Source organism: Myxocyprinus asiaticus, chromosome 20 (genome assembly GCF_019703515.2).
Source record: "Myxocyprinus asiaticus isolate MX2 ecotype Aquarium Trade chromosome 20, UBuf_Myxa_2, whole genome shotgun sequence".
In the NCBI taxonomy this organism is placed as follows: domain Eukaryota; kingdom Metazoa; phylum Chordata; class Actinopteri; order Cypriniformes; family Catostomidae; genus Myxocyprinus; species Myxocyprinus asiaticus.
In genome coordinates this window covers 25,780,891-25,800,503 of record NC_059363.1, presented here as the reverse complement: position 1 = coordinate 25,800,503, position 19,613 = coordinate 25,780,891, and the positions used below count along the sequence as shown (strand labels likewise).

The window sequence follows — 19,613 nt, the reverse complement described above, 5'->3', positions numbered from 1 at the left end:
TTGTCAGGTTTTACTGCTGATTTGAAATATGTAATTTGATTGTAATATTGACCAACCGTTTTAGAGATTTCGGTCTTTCCCCTTTCAACTACATAGGAGCTATACTTTCACGCAGCTTTTATCCACTGAAAATAGCTGCCCGGGAGCCTTCCCAATATGGTAGCCGAGTGGACCGACTTGCATTGAAGACTTTGTTTAGTCCGCCTGAAATCTTCCAATCCGATTCTTCACGAAGTCATACTGCATGTTTGTGCGCATGCACCGAAAGAAGATCGAGTTGACGCCGAACGCAACACAAACAAAGTAGAGGTGTCATGGCGAACGCCAAGAGTCTTTATTTTTGGTCGGATGAGGAGACGGCATTCATGCTGTTGCAGCTGAAGGAGCTGGGCATTCTTAAATACATAGACGGGCGTAAAACAAGGAATGGCGAACTTTTTAGAAATGTCGCCAAAAAGCTAGAAAAAGCGGGCTTTATTCGAAGCCCCGAACAGATCCGCGTACGATGGAAGCACCTCAAACAGAGTTATTACAGGGCAAAGAAGATGAATGGAGCGAGCGGGTACAATCCAGTCATCACGCCACATGCGGAGATTTTGACGGAGCTTTTGGGACATCGAGCATTGGCCATAGCCGCCGTGAATGTCGTGGACAACAGTTCACTCCTGTGCTCGGCTTCAGGTGAGTTGCATTGCATTGTCCTAATCAGGGGTGTCAAACTCAGTTCCTGGAGGGCCGCAGCCCTGCAGAGTTTAGTTCCAGCCCTGTTCCAAAATGCCTCCTTGTAATCTTCAAGCACTCCTGAAGACCTTGCTTATCTGCTTCAGGTGTGTTTATTTAGGGTTGGTGCTAAACTCTGCTGGACTGTGGCCCTCCAGGAACCGAGTTTGACACCTAGCTAGTAAATGACTACAACTTTTGCCTTTTTCATACACTATTTGTCCTCCATTTGATTAGTTGTGAAGTAGTGTTTGTGTCTGTTATTTTAGTAAAAATGCTTGCCAGCTAGTTGGTTCACATTGTTAATAGAATGCTAGCTAGTTTTGCATTTTTTTTTTTTTTTTTTTTTTTTTTTTAGTAAACAACACTGCAGCCCGAAACATACTCTTACGTATGTACGTGAACGCAGACGCTTCTAGATACGCTAGCTCGGTTTCGTTCGTCGTTGCATTACGAAGGGTGCTTCTCAAAAGGAAGGCTGTGTACTTCCTAGGCCAGTCCTTGCTTTGTATCTTCTCATTTGCTGTATTGTATAAACTACTTGCATTTTTTTCTACATATTGTCATATCTGCAAATAAAAACACTAGTTTTCCGGCCTTTAAAAAAAATCAAAAAATTAATTGGGACATGTGCAAAGGATTGTGGGTGATTGAAGGCCGCGAAGGATACTCCTGAAGCTGCATTCACACTGCCAGCGACTTTGTGGCTTGGTGTGGCTAGACTCTGTGATCTGTGTCGCTAGTGGGCGTTCCTACTGTTTGTAGCTGTAACGTTATTGGAGGACTGCACGTCTGGCAATAATGTTTAAAAATTTGATCACGGATGAGACCTAATACTGGTTAAATTAAGATATCATTACAGTTTGACAAGGAATCAGTTCTCTTGTCTCTAAAATTGTACATTCTGCAGTGTAGATTGTTTTATAAAATGTGCAGCAGTGTTCAGTGTATTAAATCATTAATAAGACAATCAATCTATCATGAATGAATGAATCAAACTCACTCGGAATGCAGACCATTTCTGACACGCTTTTCCACGCATCATTGTTTTATTACATCCATGCATGTGGTTACAGACAAATTATATAGAACAGTAAAAATCCCTCACGACGCTGAAACTTCTCCTCTGTCTTGCATGCACTCGTCCCCAGTCTGCCAGGAGACAGATGACCTGAGCTCTGTTGTCTTCACTCTCATTGGCAGTCGCTCGTGAATGTCGCTCGTCATTTGCATAAAGTTTACATTTTCTTAACTTGTCTTGTCGCTCTCCACGGCGATCTCTGTCGCCAACGGCCGCGGCAGCTCGTGTCGCCGGAAGTCGCTGTGCTCTCATTGAAAGTGAATAGGATCGTGTTGCTGTCTCGTGCGATGTCGCTGGCAATGTGAACGCAGCTTAATACATCCTCCAAAATATGGCAAATGAAGGCTGCGAAACGAGGCTGCTTTACAATTTACAAATGATGCTTGATGACGTGGCATCCGAGATATCCAGCCTAACGAGGCTGCAGCCTTCCGATTGGGAAGAACCCAAAATGTTACAGCTTAGCTCAACTAGGGTGTTACAACAGTAAGTCACAGTTTTCGGATTCCATACAAATGGGTAGAGCCGTAAACTGAAACCTACTTGTTGCAAAATTGTCTGTGACTTCTCTTATAAAATAGCACATTTATCGTCCTAAACTCCACACATCGTTCATTTCAAAAGAATTGTTTGGTGTCAGTGTTGACATGTTGAAGATGAGTGGACAGGTGGTCAATTCATAAAAGGTGCACTCAGTAACTTTTTGCTCATCATCTTGGACTTACAGTGACACCTAATGGTGTGGATGCAGCATCATTCAAAATCAATAGTTTTCAGTTACAGATGCCATTAATCAGCCATTAATCAGCCATGATTAATTTAATCCAAGAGTGAAGGAGTCCAATAAAAAGACGGTTACTGAGATTAAGCGAGTAGTATTCAGCTGGTCATGTGATTCTGAAATGGCGGCCCCCATGAGGGCGCCCCTGCCCCATATAGAATAACACAGCTTTTATAAGGTTACTGATATGACTAGAGTCCTCATCTCATGTGAGCGGTCATGATTTTATACATGTTTCAAAATTACAATTCATTTCTTTAGGAGTAAATCTTTTTTTAATATGGAAAAAAATTCCAGTGCAACTTTAAGTGATGAGCTGTTTCCTCACAAAAGCAGTTTATTCAGCACACTCAAGCATCTCCTCCATAGACATAAAAAAAAAAAAAAAACTGTCTCCCCACCAGTGAACCGCTCATAGAATGTCTATGGGACCACTGTGTTATGCATTGCTTTGCTAACCTTTTTGGCTCCCCTTGGTAGAATGGCTCTGGTTTCAGACCACAATGCAAATTATATTCTCAGTGTTTTTGCAAGGGGCACTATGGCAGACATTACTATGAACCGTATGCTTCTACGGTGAGTTTTTGTTTTCAAGTGCGGAGAAACAGTTTGAAGAGCAAGGAAACTGAAGTCAGAATATTTATAGCAAATTGCCTGAATAGTAATAACACATCTGGTTTTATGGAACAAACTCTTGAAGCTAACTCTATCGCCCCCTTGAAGACTCAGGGTTGGTTACCGCCACAGTAACAAAAAAACACATTTTAAGTTTGAAACGGACACTATGCAAGTATGTGAACGCAGATGCGAGTGCATTGCCACCGCATTGCCAACACACAATCTGTTTGAACATGCTTAACGTGTGTTCTTGCTGTACCATGGCGGGAACAGACTTCAGTACTCAAGGGGGCGATAGTTACCTACAAATGTAATTTGCCATTAAACTAGATGTGGTGTTATTCAGGTAAATTGCTATAAATACATTTACTTTAATTTACTTGCTCAGCAATATTCTCTGGCACACTAATTCACACCAGTTCACGCTAATCTCACTATAGCATCCCTTGTGGCAACGTTGAGAGTGCAACGCGTAGTTGCGTTGTGTTATAAATTGCGGTCTGGCACATTTCAGAATGCAATGACAAGTGAAATTGAGCTTGTGTTGGTAGATGTGTCTGCATTCATGTACTTGATCAAAGTACGTTTTGGTCCTAAGGGCGCTTACACACTAGGGAAATCTCTGATGGAGCATTTGATGGATGGTACAGTGAAAGGTCCGTTTGGAAGGTGTGCATCACAGAGGGTTAGAGAAGGTGGACACAGAAAGAGATTGCTATTTAAAATACATCTTTTTGACAATGTACCAGTAAACATTGAAACTCCTCTCCAGGCTCTCTCTTCACAATTAGTATCTTTTTAGCCTGACAGAGAAAGATAATAGAGGATAGGCAATAAAAACACAGCATGTTTGAGTTCGTCCAGCATGTTGTCTCTGAGATTCCCATTGGTCAACGGATGCCTAAACCAGAGTGCGTTGCAGTAAAAGTTGAAAACTTTTGGTCGCATGATGGAGATTTACTATTGGAAACACAGCATTCTTTGACACAGTGTAAACTCAAGTGTGTAGGTGCATAATTATGTTAAACCAGACTGCATGTTGGCAAAGCGTTAGCCAAGCACTTGGTTCTGTGTTCCCGTACTTGCATAAAGGATGTTTCTAAAGCCACGGTCACGCTTGTTTTAATAAATTATAAATCACAACTAATGTTATATTCAGAATGAGAAAATATACAACAGGGTTTTTCCTGCATTGAAAAGTTTTCAGCGGCCACCCTGGTGAAATTTCGGACCGCTGAAAACAAAATTGATGATATTCATCTCACCTGTGGTGCTTCACACGCACTAAATATGCTTCTCATCTGAGGGCGCCTACACACTAGAGTTAACGCTGTGTCAGAAAATGCTGCGAATGCATTGATTTCAAAGGGGATGGTGCGTTGGAAGGACAGAGAGGGAAAACGCAAGGGTTTCCGATAGTGAAGCTCCATCATGCATCCAAAAGTTGAAACATTTAATCTTTTGCTCCAACGCACTCTGGTGTGCGCATCCATTGACCAATGGGAATCTTGGCGAGGTGGAACTAGTTGCACCGTGAAATAATAAAAAAAAAAACATGGCGGACAAACTCATACATGTGGTGTATTCATTCTTTGTCCTCTGTTTTCTGTCTCTGTATGGCTAAAAAGATAGTAATTGTGGAGAGAGAGCCTGGAGAAAAGTTTCAATGTTTACTGGTACATTGTCAAAATATATATTTTAAATAGCCATCTCTATCTGTGACCACCTCTTTCCCTTGTGTGTAAGCGCCCTGAGATGTGCATTTTGAGCAGTGTGACTCACGCAAGCCATAACAGAACCACTCGCGCAAGGGATTGACATGCGCCGAAATGCACGTTTTTCAAATTCGCATCTTCACCCTTACTAAAATTGCGATTAGGTGAAATCTGTTAGGCTTTTTTTTTTTATTACAACAGTGGCAGTTGTAGCTAAATTTTCTAAATGTGTTTAAGCTACTATTTAAAGATAATTTTCAGCAAAATATATATTTTCATATATTTCTTATAAATAAGCTCAGCAAGACATATTATTCTGATTGTTCCCGTGACTAGAACACTTCACAGAGTTGGGACTATGCTAGTGAAAATGTTTGTTTCCTACTCGATAAAAGATGTTTTCTTTTTATCAGGCTCTTAATAATTTAAGTAAGCTTTAGGAGTATCTGAAGGCCAACAAGGCCAGTTTATTTCCTAATATCAAACTTCATTCCAACAAAACATATATTGGACAGGAGGAAAACTTTGTCCATTACTTGTTGATAAGTCTTGGAGGTGCAGACTTTAAACCCCTTTTATGCACTTGCCCTTAAATTTACAGTGCAATGCCATAAGCATAGGTAAGACCATGGAATGCTCCTCATTTCTGTGATTAGGTCAATGTAGCTAGTCTTTCTAGAAATAAAATAGAATTATCGTGTTAATTAAGTTTAATTTGATATCACATAGCACCTTAAAGTAAAAAATTATTTGTTGAATTCAAAATTTTCCATTTACTTAGATGGTGATATATAACTCATGTTCAATGTAATGCAATTAAGTAATTATGATATACACTGGTGGCCAAAAGTTTGGAATAATGTACAGATTTAGCTGATTTGGAAGGAAATTGGTACTTTTAATTCACCTGTACAAAGTATGTATCACAAAGTATAGTCAGGACATTACTGATGTAAAAAATAGCACCATCACTATTTGAAAATTCATATTTGATCAAATCTAGACAGGCCCCATTTCCAGCAGTCGGCAGCAGCTCCAACACCTTAGCTTTTAGGGGCAGTGGTGGCTCAGTGGGTAAGGCTCTGGGTTACTGATCAGAAGGTTGGGGGTTCAAGCCCCAGCACTGCCAAGATGCCACTGTTGGGTCCTTGAGCAAGGCCCTTGACCCTATCTGCTCCAGGGGCGCTGTATCATGGCTGACCCTGCACTCTGACCCCAGCTTAGCTGGGATATGTGAAAAAAAGAATTTCAGTGTATATGTGCAAATGTATAATGTGTGATAAGTAAATATAATTATAAAAAAAAATATATATTAATTATAATTATAAGTTCTGAGCATTTTTTCAAATTGTAATAGTAATTTTTTTACGTTATTAATGTCCTGACCAGTTGAATGCCACTTTGGTGAATTAAAGTACCAGTTTCTGAGTTGCGTGGCGCCATGCGAGGGTCAGACGTGTGAATGGTGAGCTCTGCGCACTTTGCTAGTTTTTAATACTTTTTGTGTCATAAACCGATGAGATTCAATACACCCTGATCCATAACTGTTCTATGAAGACAATATGTCAAAATTCAAAATGCTTGGGCTCAAGCTCAAGCTGACACCCCTGACAGAGCCGCAGACTGGGGACTTAGTTTGGACGGTGCGGCGGAAGAGATTCAGCGTCAACTGTCGAGCATGTCAGTGATGCTGGCGAAGGTCGTTGCTGACTTGGAGGATCTTGCTGTAGTACGTTGATCGATCATTGCCATGGAGACGGAATTCACTAAGATGGTTACAAGAGTCTCGGATGTCGAAAAACGGAACGATTATCTGAAGTCATCGGAGAGGGAATTAGCTGCTAACCTGCTAGCGACCAAGGTAGACTTGGAACGCGTTTGGGAAAAGTTGGAAGACTTGGAGAATTGTAACCGGCGAAACAATGTCCAAATTGTTGGAATTCCTGAGAACGAAGAAGGCAGAGATGAGGTGAAATTCCTAGACAAGCTTTTCCCAACATAACAGGCCATAAGCTGGAAATCGAGTGAGCTCACAGGGTCCCGGCTCAGAGATCCACGGAGGGAGACAGGCCCCGATCAATTGTGGCCAAATTTCTGAGATCATCCAATAAAGATCTTGTTACGTGAGGTGAGAAGTAAAGGAAAGCTTTCTTTTAAGAACCACAGCATTTTCTTGTTCCCAGACTTTGCGAATTGATCAGAAACCTGATCGATTCAAGGAATGCAAGAAACTCTTACATCAACGGAAGGTCACTTTTGCACTGATGTTACCAGCCAAAAATAGATGCTAAGGATGGCTGTAAAACATTTACATGCCCACAGCAAGCATTGTCCTTCATAAAGTCAATGGACTGAGTAAGTCATTGTGTGATGCAGCTGAGTGGACCTGACTCAATGAACATTCACTTGACTGTCCGAGGAAACTGAGCGCCACCTTTGTTTCTTTGTGTTGGTTCCGCCTAGCGGCTGGAGTTTGTTTTGTGGAGGAACACACCTTCGGGACAGTTATGTGGATGAATCTACATGTTCTTTGTGCTTATGCCTCATATTGGCTGGAGTTTGATTTATAAATTATTTTCTGTTGTGTAATTCTGTCTCACAAAATTTGTACAGAAGCACCGGACTTGAGCAATCAGACAGCAAAGTTGTCGCAGGGGCTCTCGTAGGCATACATGGACTATTTGAGTTTAGACGGATGGACGCCAGTTGGCGCTATCTCTATTTTAGTCTCAGATCACGCCCTGGTGAGTTTAGAGGTGTTGCCACATATGGAGAAAGGGAAATCATATAGTTGGCGCTTTAATGTATCCCTTTTGCAAAATCCTGAATTCCAACAAATGCTAAAGGCTGAAATCAGTGTCTATATGGAGATCCTCTGTGGGCGTGGCTTGGGAGGCACTTAAGGCAGTTCTTAGGGGTCGGATCATACAGTATGCCTCATTCATCAAAAAATCCAAAGCACAAGAACTCGTGGATTTGGAAGGGAATATTAAAAGTGCCAAGGCAGAGCTGAAGTGCTGAATGTCATCTGATGACCTCAGAGAATTGACCCGATTGAAATACAAATATAATACTATTTTGTCACGGAAGGTGGAGTTTTTGATATTCAGGGCAAGACAGTCATATTTTGAGTCTGATCTATGCTGATCTAGCATATTTTGGCTAGATATATAAAATGGAGAGAGTCTTTTTCTACCATTTTCTGAGTGAAATCTGCTGGTGGTGAAATATTTACCTAAGCCATTGGTATTAATAATGCTTTTAAAGAATTCTGTCTTGATCTCTATAGTTCCACATCTTCGTCTACTGATGAAGACATTAGAAAATTTGTGGAACCATTAGAACTCCCCAAATTGACGAATGAGCAAAAAAATTATCTTGATTCTGAGATAAACTTGGAGGAGCATGGCGAGGTAATTAAGGCCTTGCCTACAGGCAAGGCTCCAGGGCCAGATGGTTTTGCCGCTGAATTTTTTAGATCTTATGCTTCAGAACTGGCTCCACTTTTGTTAGAAGTTTATACTGAATCATTAAAGAAGGGAACACTTAGAGGGGGCCTGGGTAGCTCAGTGGTAAAATACGCTGGCTACCACCCCTGTAGTTCGCTAGTTCGAATCCCAGGGCGTGCTGAGTGACTCCAGCCAGGTCTCCTAAGCAACCAAATTGGCCCGGTTGCTAGGGAGGGTAGAGTCACATGGGGTAAACTCCTCGTGGTCGCTATAATGTGGTTTGTTCTTGGTGGGGCGCGTGGTGATTTGAGCGTGGTTGCCGCAGTGGATGGTGTGAAGCCTCCATGTCTCCGTGGCAACGCGCTCAACAAGCCACGTGATAAGATGCGTGGGTTGACTGTCTCAGACGTGGAGGCAACTGGGATTCGTCCTCCGCCACCCGGTCTGAGGTGAATCACTATGCGACCACGAGGACTTAGAGCGCATTGGGAATTGGGCATTCAAAATTGGGAGAAAAAGGGGAAAAATCAAAAAAAAAAAACAAAAAAGAAGGGAAAACTTCCTCCAACCATGACACAAGCCTGGATCAGTCTGATTCTTAAAAAGGACAAAGATCCAAGCGAGTGTAAGAGTTACCATCCAATTTCCCTGATTCAGCTAGACGTAAAAATATTGTCAAAAATTCTGGCTAATCGATTAAGTTATGACATCTCTTATACATATAGATCAGGTGGGATTTATTCGGGCCATAGCTCTTCTGATAGCATTAGGTGTCTCATCAATATCATGTGGTCAGTGGCGAATGATCAGACTCCGGTCGCTGCCATCTCACTTGACGCCGAAAAGGCGTTTGATATGGTAGAATGGGATTATCTTTTTAAGATTTTGGAAATATACAGATTCGGGAATACTTTTATTGGATGGATCAAGTTACTTTATAGACACCCGGTAGCGGCGGTACAAAAGTTATTTTACTTTGGATAGGGGCACCCGGCAGGGTTGCCCTTTTTCCCCATTATTGTTCTGTCTTGCCCTGGAACCATTAGCAGCCACGATAAGAAGGGAAGATAATTTTCCAGTGGTAGTGGTGGGAGATGTGACTCATAAGCTTTTGCTTTAAGCAGATTATATTTTATTATTCGTCTCTGACCCCATTAGATCTATGCCTTGCCTCCACAGAATTATTAATTCCTTTTCTAAGTTCTCGGGATACAGAGTCAGTTGGTCTAAATCCGAAGCTTTGGCTCTGACAGCGTACTGCCCAGTAATGGTTTTCCAGCCGGGCGCCTTCCAGTGGCCAAAACGAGGCATTAAGTATTTAGGTATTTTATTCCTAGCAAATTTGTCTGATTTAGTTAGTTAATTTTGACCCTTAATAAAAAGGTTTCGAGCGATGTGGGCAGGTGGGCTTCATTACATTTATCTATGATTGGGAAGGTTAATGTTATTAAAATTATTTGTATTCCAAAATTCAACTACCTGTTACAATCTCTCCCTGTAGATGTCCCCCTCTCTTATTTCAAGCAATTTGATAGCATAGCGAAGTCCTTCATTTGGAATGGTAAGTGTCCTAGATTACATTTTAATAAGTTACATAGGCCGATTGACAAAGGAGGGCTAGGCCTACCCAAGATTTTATTTTATTATTATGCATTCGGTCTCAGACATTTGGCTCGTTGGTCGCTTCCACTTGAAAGAGGCCCTCCCTGGTTTTGTATTGAACAGGAAGTTCTTGCCCCTATTTTGCCATTGCAAAGCCTTTCTATCAAATTAATCGCAGAAGTTACACGCTGTTATCTCGCATTTGCACTCGGTGTGGACAAAAGTGTCCAGAGTTTTTAATTCGGACATTTATTTAAATGTTGCCTCAAGTATATGGTTGAACCCTAAATTATGTATTAATAGGTCCCCTTTCTGCTGATCAGAGTGGATTGTGAGGGTGGTTACTACACTCAGTGACCTGTATGAGAGGGGAGTGTTGAGATCTTTTGAAAATTTGGTTCAACATTTTGGGATTCCCAGATCTCAGTTCTGTAGGTATTTACAGCTGCGCCACCTTCTCTGTATTGTTTTTGGGAGTAGCACACCCCCCCTAAAGCGACAGATACTCAGATACTGGGAGAGGTGATTACTGCTTTTGGAAAAGGTCATGAGGCACCAGTGTATTACTCCTTGCTAATTCAGAGTCTGGGGGACGGAGCCTCAACTTCTCTCAAGAGATTATGGGAGAAAGATTTAAATTTGTTATGGAGGAGGGAGTGTGGGCTAGGATTCTAAAAAATGTCAAGTCTGCATCTAGAGATGCAAGGGTTTGGCTTATGCAATTCAAGATTTTACATGGATTCTATTGAACCCCCTCTAGATTGTATAGGCTTGGTCTTAAAGACACACCCACCTGCTGGCGATTCCAATCAGAAGATGGAGACGCAACCCATGTTTTTTGGGGATGTATTAAGATCCGAGAATTTTGGTTGAAAGTTCAGAGTATGTGTGACGTTTTGGGCACTCAAATTTTACTTTGCCCCAGACTTTTGGGTGATGGGGCGGTCATAAATTTGGGGGATAAACATATAAAAAATTGGGTTCTGACCAGTATCATGAATGGCAGACAAATTATTTTAAGGGGTTGGAAGTCGGACGGTGCGCCATAATTTCTGGAGTGGTGTGCGGAGATGGGGAGGGTGGCAGCTTTCGAGGAGGTGGGAAATAGAAGGCTGGGGTTTGGGGACTTGTTTGTTAAAGGTGCAGTATGCACGATTCAGAGACCCTTGTTAATAATGACACCTGTGGCCGTTAAGTGAACTGCAGCCAGCTACCTGTTGCTCGTGCACAACAATGACGTAACGTACAAAGAGACAGAACTTGCTCCACCGGCATCATGCTGACAAATGAGGTAGCATAATTAAAATTACACCGTTATGATTGTTAAATGTTAAATGTTGATTCGATGTGTATGTGTTGTGTTTTTCTCTGTTGTGTATTTTTTTGAATCAATAAAAAATCTTAATTGGAAAAAAGTACCAATTTCTTTCCATAAGATCAAAATCTGTACATTATTCCAAACTTTTGGCCGCTAGTGTATTATTTAAATGCAATCATGTAATAAACCAACTTCGAGCATGTGGATGACCGTATACAACAGTCACCATCAAAAGCAATTTGTGAACCAGGAAAAAACCCTACTATCCACTCTCTTTCCTGCAACAATAAGATATGCTGCTTTGAAAAATGTATTCTTTGTATTGAGTCAAGAATTCTCGTTATACGAATTTGCAGGTGAGAGTTCACCAAACTCTAACTTTGGTGTGCAGCTGAATGTCAGATTAATTCACATGAGCTTGCATTTCTGGTCTCCCTCACAGAGTGTAGTGTGACCATGGCCTAACTATCAATAAATGTGTACTTTTTATGGATTCTGAGCATTATGTTTGTAAAATAACCACTGTGTCCGGTCCAGAAAGCATTCAAGAGTGTACGAAGCTGGATGGAAGTTCTGAAGAGCCAGCTTCAGTTGAGGTCAAGTGCGACACTGTTTCGGAAGACTCATCACCAGAGAAGGCTAGCACCCCTCCACCCAGTACTTCACCAAGCTTTCTTTTGCCTCTCTTATTTCTGTTTGACAACTATTAGAGACCTAAATTTTAGTCAGTTGGTAAGCTAACTGTATTGTTCCTTCACTTCCTTCTGCAGGGGTTAATAGGCCTGCTGAATGGAGGAGGAGAAAACGACAAACGGCAGATATGGAAAGGTTCTTTGAACGAATGCTGCAGATGCAGAACTCTTGGGTCTCTGAACAGTTTCAGCAAAGCCAGGAAAGAGAGGAGCGCCTGGTAACCACTATCTTGGAAAGCAGTAACAAAATAGTTTCAACGATAATGGAGGCTATCCACAGCCTGCAACCATCTCCAGCAGCAACACCCCAGCCATGTCCTCCAAGCAATGTTGGGTACGAGTATGGTGATGCTTGTCACCAGGTGTACCACCATATGTGATGAGAGAATTGTTTATTCTTTTGTTCTTAAGCAGCTTTGCACACTGTATACTTTTTTTAAAAGCACTACTTCACCTTCTTAACATACGTCCTTGTACATTAAATTGCAATGTAGCATTTTTCTGTATTTTCAAAACAGGAATATGGGTCCCTTTGATACATCTCATGATCTGAGGAATTTGGTGCTTTTGTTCAAGCAAGCTTCCTCTGCAGTAGGCACTTTGGTTATGCAGTGTTTAACTGAAGACTCAATTCCCTTGCAGAATAAATACAAAAACCTCTATATGGTCAGTTTTGCGGACACCAAACTGGATAGCAACAACTCTGCACTCTACACAGCGGGCAAGGTTGTACAGAATGATTGCTAACCTCATCTGCAACAGTAGTTGCAGAAAGTTTCCCATGTTGTGCCGGTGTCGTGCGAGTCTCGCTGTTGAAAAGCTAGATAGCTGACACCTTTTGTTTGGTTTTACGTGCTAATCTGATGCAAAATATCAGTCAGAAAATATCTATATAACCTCAGCGGATGTCCTTCCTTCAAATGTTGAACCAATTGTTTGCAAATGCGTTGTGTTATGTATACTTGGACAGACAGATGAAGATTGTTGCTTGACTATGCGAAAACCGCTGTAACTTGATTATAACTGCGCATGTAAACGTACTGATTTCAAGCTCTTGCATGCTTACCAACCTTTTCAGTATATGCTGTAATACAGTGCCAACAGAATACTTGCATTATATTCTTGAGATTATATTTACATTATGCAGTGGCAGTATTTGGACACTTAAAGGGATAGTTCACCTAAAAATGAAAATTCTCATCATTTACTCACCCTCATGCCATCCCAGATATGTATGACTTTCTTCTGCAGAACACAAATTAAGATTTTTTTAGAAGAATATCTCCGCTCTATTGGTCCTCACAATGCAAGTGAATGGTGACCAGAACTCAGAAGGTCCAAAAATTACATAAAAGGAGGCATAAAAGTAATCCATATGACTCCAGTGGTTAAATCCATGACTTCTGAAGCTTCTATGATAGGTGTGGTTGAGAAACCGATCAATATTTAAATTATTTTTATTTTTTTTATTTTTACTTTTTACTTTTAATCTTCACCTTTTGATCAGCCCCAACCAATAGGTGGCTGAATGTGAAAGTCACTTCAACACCAGAATGTGGAAGTGAAAGTGTAGATTTACAGTTTAAAAAGGACTTAAATTTTAATCTGTTTATCACCCACACCTATTATATTGCTTCTGAAGATATGGATTTAACCACTGGAGTCATATGGATTACTTTTATGCAGCCTTTTGGGCCTTCAAAATTCTGGTCACCTTTCACTTGCAATGTGAGGACCAACATAGCTGAAATTTTATTTTAAAAATCTTTGTTTGTGTTTTGCAGAAGAAAAAAGTCATACACATCTGGGATGCCATGAGGGTGAGTAAATTATGAATTTTCATTTTTGGGTGAACTATCCCTTTAAGCCAGACTGTATGATTGTCTTTGCAGGTGGGATTTATTTTTCATAAATATTGTACAGACCCACTTTTTATGCTGTATTTGGGCATTTTCTGGTTGTCAAACTTGGAGAACAACTTGAGAACCACTGGTTAAAAGCAATTTAAAAAATTGCTAGTTCTGAGAGGTAGTTCAGAGAAAAGGTCTACCTCCATTTGTTTGCAAATGCCACTTGCTTTCATATTTTATATTTAAAGACATTTTTAAGTGTCTAAAGCCCAAAGTATACTTATATTTTGACACGACCGCTCAGCGTCTGCGTATACTCACTCCATTTGACTGTGTGCGTACACATGCGGACAGCCTCTTCAGGAGTTTAGATCCATCCAGATGTCTTTATAGTCCTTCAGACTCAATTTATACAAATGCAAGGGTCTCCTGACCTCCTCACACACGCACTCTTGACGTGCATATCTACTGTTGTTGTTTTTACCTTCGTATCCTGATACTTACTGGCGATTACGTCTTCTAGCGTTTCTTTGTGACAGCAACGGCTCAAATGTGAATATTGCCACCTTGTGGATCCACTAATTCGTGCAAATTATTCCAGGCACATGCGCATTCTTTGCGTTCAAAGACGCGGGGTTAGAAAAATCAGACTGCACGCGTTCAGTTCTTGTGTGTCCTGTACGTTTGCTTCTGACCGAAGTATACTTTGAAGTATACTTTTGGCTTACGTGTCCATATACTTTTCGGAGCCACTATATCCATGTTGTTACATCAGTTCTTAATCTTTCTCATGTAATTTCTCTCTAGAATGGTCAATGTGAATGTTCATGACAAAATGGGGTTCACCCCTTTGATGGTGGCAGCGCAGAAAGGCTTTACCAGGTAAACTTGATCCTGAAGTCATAACTGTTGTAAGAAAAAGATTAAACAGTAAATCATAGTGAGCTGTCAATCTCCCTTTATTCCCAGAATTATGCTATTTTTAAAAAAGAAAAACAACTAAAGCAGTTGACGAAATATAGTCATATATTTCCAATAATGATCAGTTTCTGTTTGGCTCGTAGCTTAGTGGAAATCCTGGTGAAGCATGGAGCTGACATTGACATGAGAGATAGTGCTGGAAAAGACAGGTGAGCCTTCATACAGTATGCCCTTTTCAATTGACCTAAAGTAGCATACTCTATTTACTAAGAATACATTTTTATCATTCTTGTCTACTACACCGGTCTTTCTTTGCATCTGTTCTTTTCAGTTTAATGCTGGCCTGTTATGCCGGTCACCTGGAAACAGTCAAGTATCTGCGGCAGTGTGGGGCCTCTTGGCAGTCACAAGACATGGATGGCTGCACTCCACTCCACTGGGCTGTAGATGGGGGACACCAGCCTGTCATCTCATACATGATCCAGGAAGGTTGTGAGGTCAGAGGTCAATTTATCATCAAAGGTGTATCTAATCTTGATTTCAACTCCAGGCTGTCGCTCCCTATACGCATTTTATGCAGTCAGACTAGGGCACCAACTCCCTAAGGGAGCACAAGAAACTCCTCCGGCAGCCCTTCCTTGCATGTTTATATGTGCCCAGATGATCGCCTTGCAGCTCGCACCATGTCACTTGCAGCTTGCTAGTGACATCGCAGAACTGCGTAGGGCATCAATTTGGCCTGTGCCGGGCCCTGTTTCAACTACACACAGAATACCACCTTTTTGGCATCAATAGCCTATGGGTCTGTTCCAAAGCATAGAGAGCTGCGTCAGACGGCTGCATTTTAAGGCTTCATAGGCACCTAAAAGGTAGGAACCTTAAATATGCTGCCTCTGAAAATACTTTTTTTGGCAAAATTCTTGGGTAGCATAGTATGCCATTTCTGCAATTTCCAAATTTCACCTTTTGAACACCGTTGAAGAAAAAGTCATGCAGGGTGAGTAAATGATTTTTGGGTGTACTATTCCTTTAAAAGCGTCTGTCTGTCTTGTACTCTGACAGGTGGATGTAAGGGATAAGGTCTCTCTCTGGACTCCACTCATGCATGTATCAGCCATCAGTGGAGATGCTGCGGTGGCCTCTATCCTTCTCCAGGCTGGAGCTGATGTAAATGTCCGTGACAAGGCTGGGAAGACACCACTAATGGTAGTTATCATCAAAACAACAGCCACTAGAATTGTTAGGGATAAGATAAATAGCATAATTGCAGGTGTTTTATTGCCATTACTGGTTATGTCTTTTAGGTAGCTGTGCTGAATAACCATGAGGAACTGGTGAAGCTGCTACTCGACAGTGGGGCAGACCACCATATTAAGAACGAGGTAAAGGAAAATTTATGATCACCATAATATTCATAATCCGTAAGTGATTGAACAATGAGTGGAGCACAAAACAAACATTCTGCTGCATGAAAGCCATTAACACATTGTAAATTTCTATTTACACCCTACTGGAGTATGGAGCAGGTGCAGCTGATATGGCAAAAGCATTTGAGAGAGAGGTAACCTAATAAGCCATTAATAAAGGAATGAATAATAATAAATATGATTTTTGAGCTTTGATCCAAACAGTGACTATTTCTTTTGTTTCAGAACATCATGAACTTGTTGGAATAAATGAACTTGAAAGATTCATATCAACTGACATCAAACGGACAATACCATCTCAGAGGGAAAAATTATCTCTTATCTAATGTCATATTTTACATACATTAAAGTTTTGAGTTGTTAAAAACAACTTTTATGTTCATGTTACTGTGAGTGTTAAATGAAGCAAAATTAAATCCATGATAGTGATATCCTCATTTATTATTTGTTCTACAGTCTCATTCAAGTCTGTGATTACCGTGATTATCCAGTTTTGAAGGGACTATTCACTTTCCGAGGCATTCACAATTCCATTTTCACATCCTAATTTATAGAAATAAAAAATGACTTTAGTGTATAAAACTATTACACAATGAAATTGACACCCAGTGCAAAACTGAGCAATCATCCTCATGACAGCTTGTCTGTCAAAACATTACAAACAGTTTTGAGCATACAACACATCAGCTTGTGTGCATATGAAAAAGTGAAATAACAAATTGTTGTGACTAAGCAAACAACACAAGCACACATGGGCTTTGCTTAAATGAGTTACTGTGTGACAGCTGAGTATGTTACACTCCCATAGCAACAGCACTGAAAAATGAATCATAACCGTATGTGGAAAACCTGAAGTGAGATTTCCCCCTCAGGGTGAAGCACCAGGCAGAACAATAGTCCAGTGAGTTTATGAATAACAGTGAGTCCATCTGTGCATTAAGAAAGCTGTGTTTTGGCTATGGAGTAACCACTTGTGTAAAAATGCTATAGCTGTGATGACACACCAGCAGTGATATTTACTATGTCCTCTGCTGTTTAAATCAGCTATTTTGATTTCAAACACTATATATATATATATATATAAGGTTGGGTACTGTATATGGCTAAAGAGAGTACTTTGACTTATAACAAGAAATTATACAAGGAAAAACTGTGCAGAATATTCAACATCTATTGCCTAAAGTATTGGCATAATGTTCACATAACGTCACTTTGAAGACCTCATGAAATCGCTGAGTGCAGTCAAGAGACAGTTTAGCAGAGACGGACCACTGGTGGTGAATGGGAGAAATTAGAACGGCCAACGAATGTAAAAAAAGGAAGTTCCGCCTTACTGGTAAAAGAGGCCAATCACCCTTTAGGTACAGACATCACTTGTTGATCAACTTGCATTACAATGTGCATTAGCTGAGCCAACCTGAAAAATAGTTTTTTTTTTTTTTTTTTTTTTTTTTGCGTCAACTGAGCTGTATTAGCACAATTTATTTTATACCGTTGTTGTCAGATTTTACTGCTGATTTTTTATATGTTCTTTGATTGTAATCTTGACAAACAGTTTTAAGCAGATTTCTGTCTTTTCCCATTAAAGTAGATAGGAGTAGTACTTTTATGCCATTTGTTTTCATTTAAAATAGCTGCACAGCCTGCCCGGAAGTGTTCCAAATATGGCTGCCGAGTGGACTGACTCGCCTTGAAAGGGACCTTGGTGCAGTTTTCCGATGTCTTTAAACTGGAAGTTGCTGTTTGGTTGCAGAAGGAGGGACATTCTCGTTCTAGGGAGCATTTTATTGGACGAAAATCTGTAGTGCAAGATGAGTCATCAATATGTTTTAGTACATTTTTCCAGGAGAAAAGACTGAATGTTTTAAATGTTTATATCCATTAAAAGTTATGTCAATGTTTAGGAGTACACTAGGACAAAACATTCTTCTTAATTCATGGGGTCTTTCAAGTGTGTATGCAGAACAATAAGGCCTTAATGACACCGGCATGAAAGCTGTTGTAGACTGAAGGCTCAAAGTAGAATACTGAATGGTGATTGCTGGCAATATTTGGTGTGATGAAACGAGTAGATGTTTGACCATAACACGATGTTGTGACTTTTACGTGTTTGGACCATAAATATTAACCAGAAAAGTTGGTCTGTCAGTGTCCGGCAGCATGACTGTCACTTACATACTACAACAGAGTACAACGCAAATGACTGAACTATGAGTGAACAATAATTCTCATCCTTTATGGCAAGGTTTTTGCACTTTGTGGCTGATCCCGTTCCAGGGATCACCCATAGTTTAGTCATTTAAATCTCATGTTGTCTCATACTCCAGTATCCCACACAGGTTGTCATTTTTAAAAGGTCTTTTTTAAATCTTCACAACACCAACATACTTCCTTCCACAGACTTAGCAGGTATATTGTAGTAGAGGATAAAGCATAAAAAATGAAAGCATTCCTTATTTTGTAATCAAGTTCTTATATTTTCACATTTATATAAAAAAAGAAAAAATCACAATGATCATACAGTAAAAAACTGTCAACACAATAAACATACATCTTAAATAGTTCTGCAGTACTTGAGCGAGGACAAATAAACACCTTTTCTGAGGGGGCACAGCACCAAGGTGGCATGTCAGTCCTCTACTCTGTAAGAAACTCCATGGAGATCTGCAGGGGTGGTCACTTGGTCCAAAGTTTTTTATAGTGCAAACAAGTGTGTTCAGATGCTGGTGAAATTCAACTTCACTGTAGTGGTGTCCATATGTCAGTGATCATAACATGACTGTGGTAATCTGGGAAGTGGTCTACAGTGTATCCAAAATGCAAGTATTAGAATTTGATCCACTCATATGACTTAATAAATGTGTGATTTTCTAATGTCACAGTGGGACTGACCTGTTTGGGAGTGGTACGGAAGGGGGTGGTCGTGGCACTGTTGGAGTCGGGATGGGTAGAGGACAAGGGCCCGGTATCCGAACTCCCACTGTGGACATGCTGCGACCCACACCATGGCCTCTGATCAAGGGGTCTGCAGGAAGTGGCTTCTGTGGAGGACTGGGAATATCATGGTCCTATGCATGACAATAAAATATATATTTTTTTTTTGACATTTCCTTGTCCATCATACATCCTTGAATCATTCATTACAGAGTTTTGTGGCTTTTATTCTGTCTTATAGCTTAGACGCCTTCCATATGCTACTTTACTCCTGACTGATAAAATTAACTTTTAGCAGAGATACACATTTAAAATTTTCAGTCTTTCTCTTGTGGGGAAAATGGATAGGGGGAAAAAAAAATATGACTCTTTGAAACCAATCTTGCACTACACATTTATGTCCAATAAAATGCCCTCTAGAATGAGAATGTCCCTTTTAAAAAAAAAAAAAAAAAATCCTTAATAATAAACTTTGATTTGAAGCAAAAACTATTTGAAAATCAGA

The 19,613-nt window shown here is 40.4% G+C and overlaps 2 protein-coding genes across 3 annotated transcripts in view; one reads left to right on the top strand and one right to left on the bottom strand.

Moving 5' to 3' along the window:
- The first annotated feature begins 220 nt into the window (after positions 1-220).
- On the top strand, positions 221-19,205 carry LOC127410892 (ankyrin repeat domain-containing protein 23-like). Of its 2 annotated transcripts, XM_051646128.1 has the most exons (10): positions 222-681; positions 11,822-11,941; positions 12,055-12,310; positions 14,634-14,708; positions 14,891-14,956; positions 15,079-15,244; positions 15,810-15,953; positions 16,052-16,129; positions 16,264-16,308; positions 16,400-16,603. In XM_051646128.1, the coding sequence occupies exons 1-10, from the start codon at positions 315-317 to the stop codon at positions 16,421-16,423; spliced, it is 1,341 nt and encodes a 446-aa protein (XP_051502088.1). In that variant the 5' UTR covers positions 222-314; the 3' UTR covers positions 16,424-16,603. The 2 variants fall into 2 exon arrangements, with proteins under 2 accessions (XP_051502089.1, XP_051502088.1); XM_051646129.1 differs by lacking the exons at positions 16,264-16,308; positions 16,400-16,603 and adding an exon at positions 19,057-19,205 and having other exon boundaries at positions 221-681.
- Positions 16,595-19,613, bottom strand: part of adam12b (ADAM metallopeptidase domain 12b) — a 184,268-nt gene continuing 181,249 nt past the window's right edge. Inside the window, exons 22-23 of the mRNA XM_051646093.1 lie at positions 19,067-19,242; positions 16,595-18,975 (exon numbers count right to left, since the gene is read on the bottom strand). Coding sequence (XP_051502053.1) covers positions 18,936-18,975; positions 19,067-19,242 — 216 coding nt within the window. The 3' untranslated portion in view covers positions 16,595-18,935. The remainder of the gene's footprint in view (positions 18,976-19,066; positions 19,243-19,613) is intronic.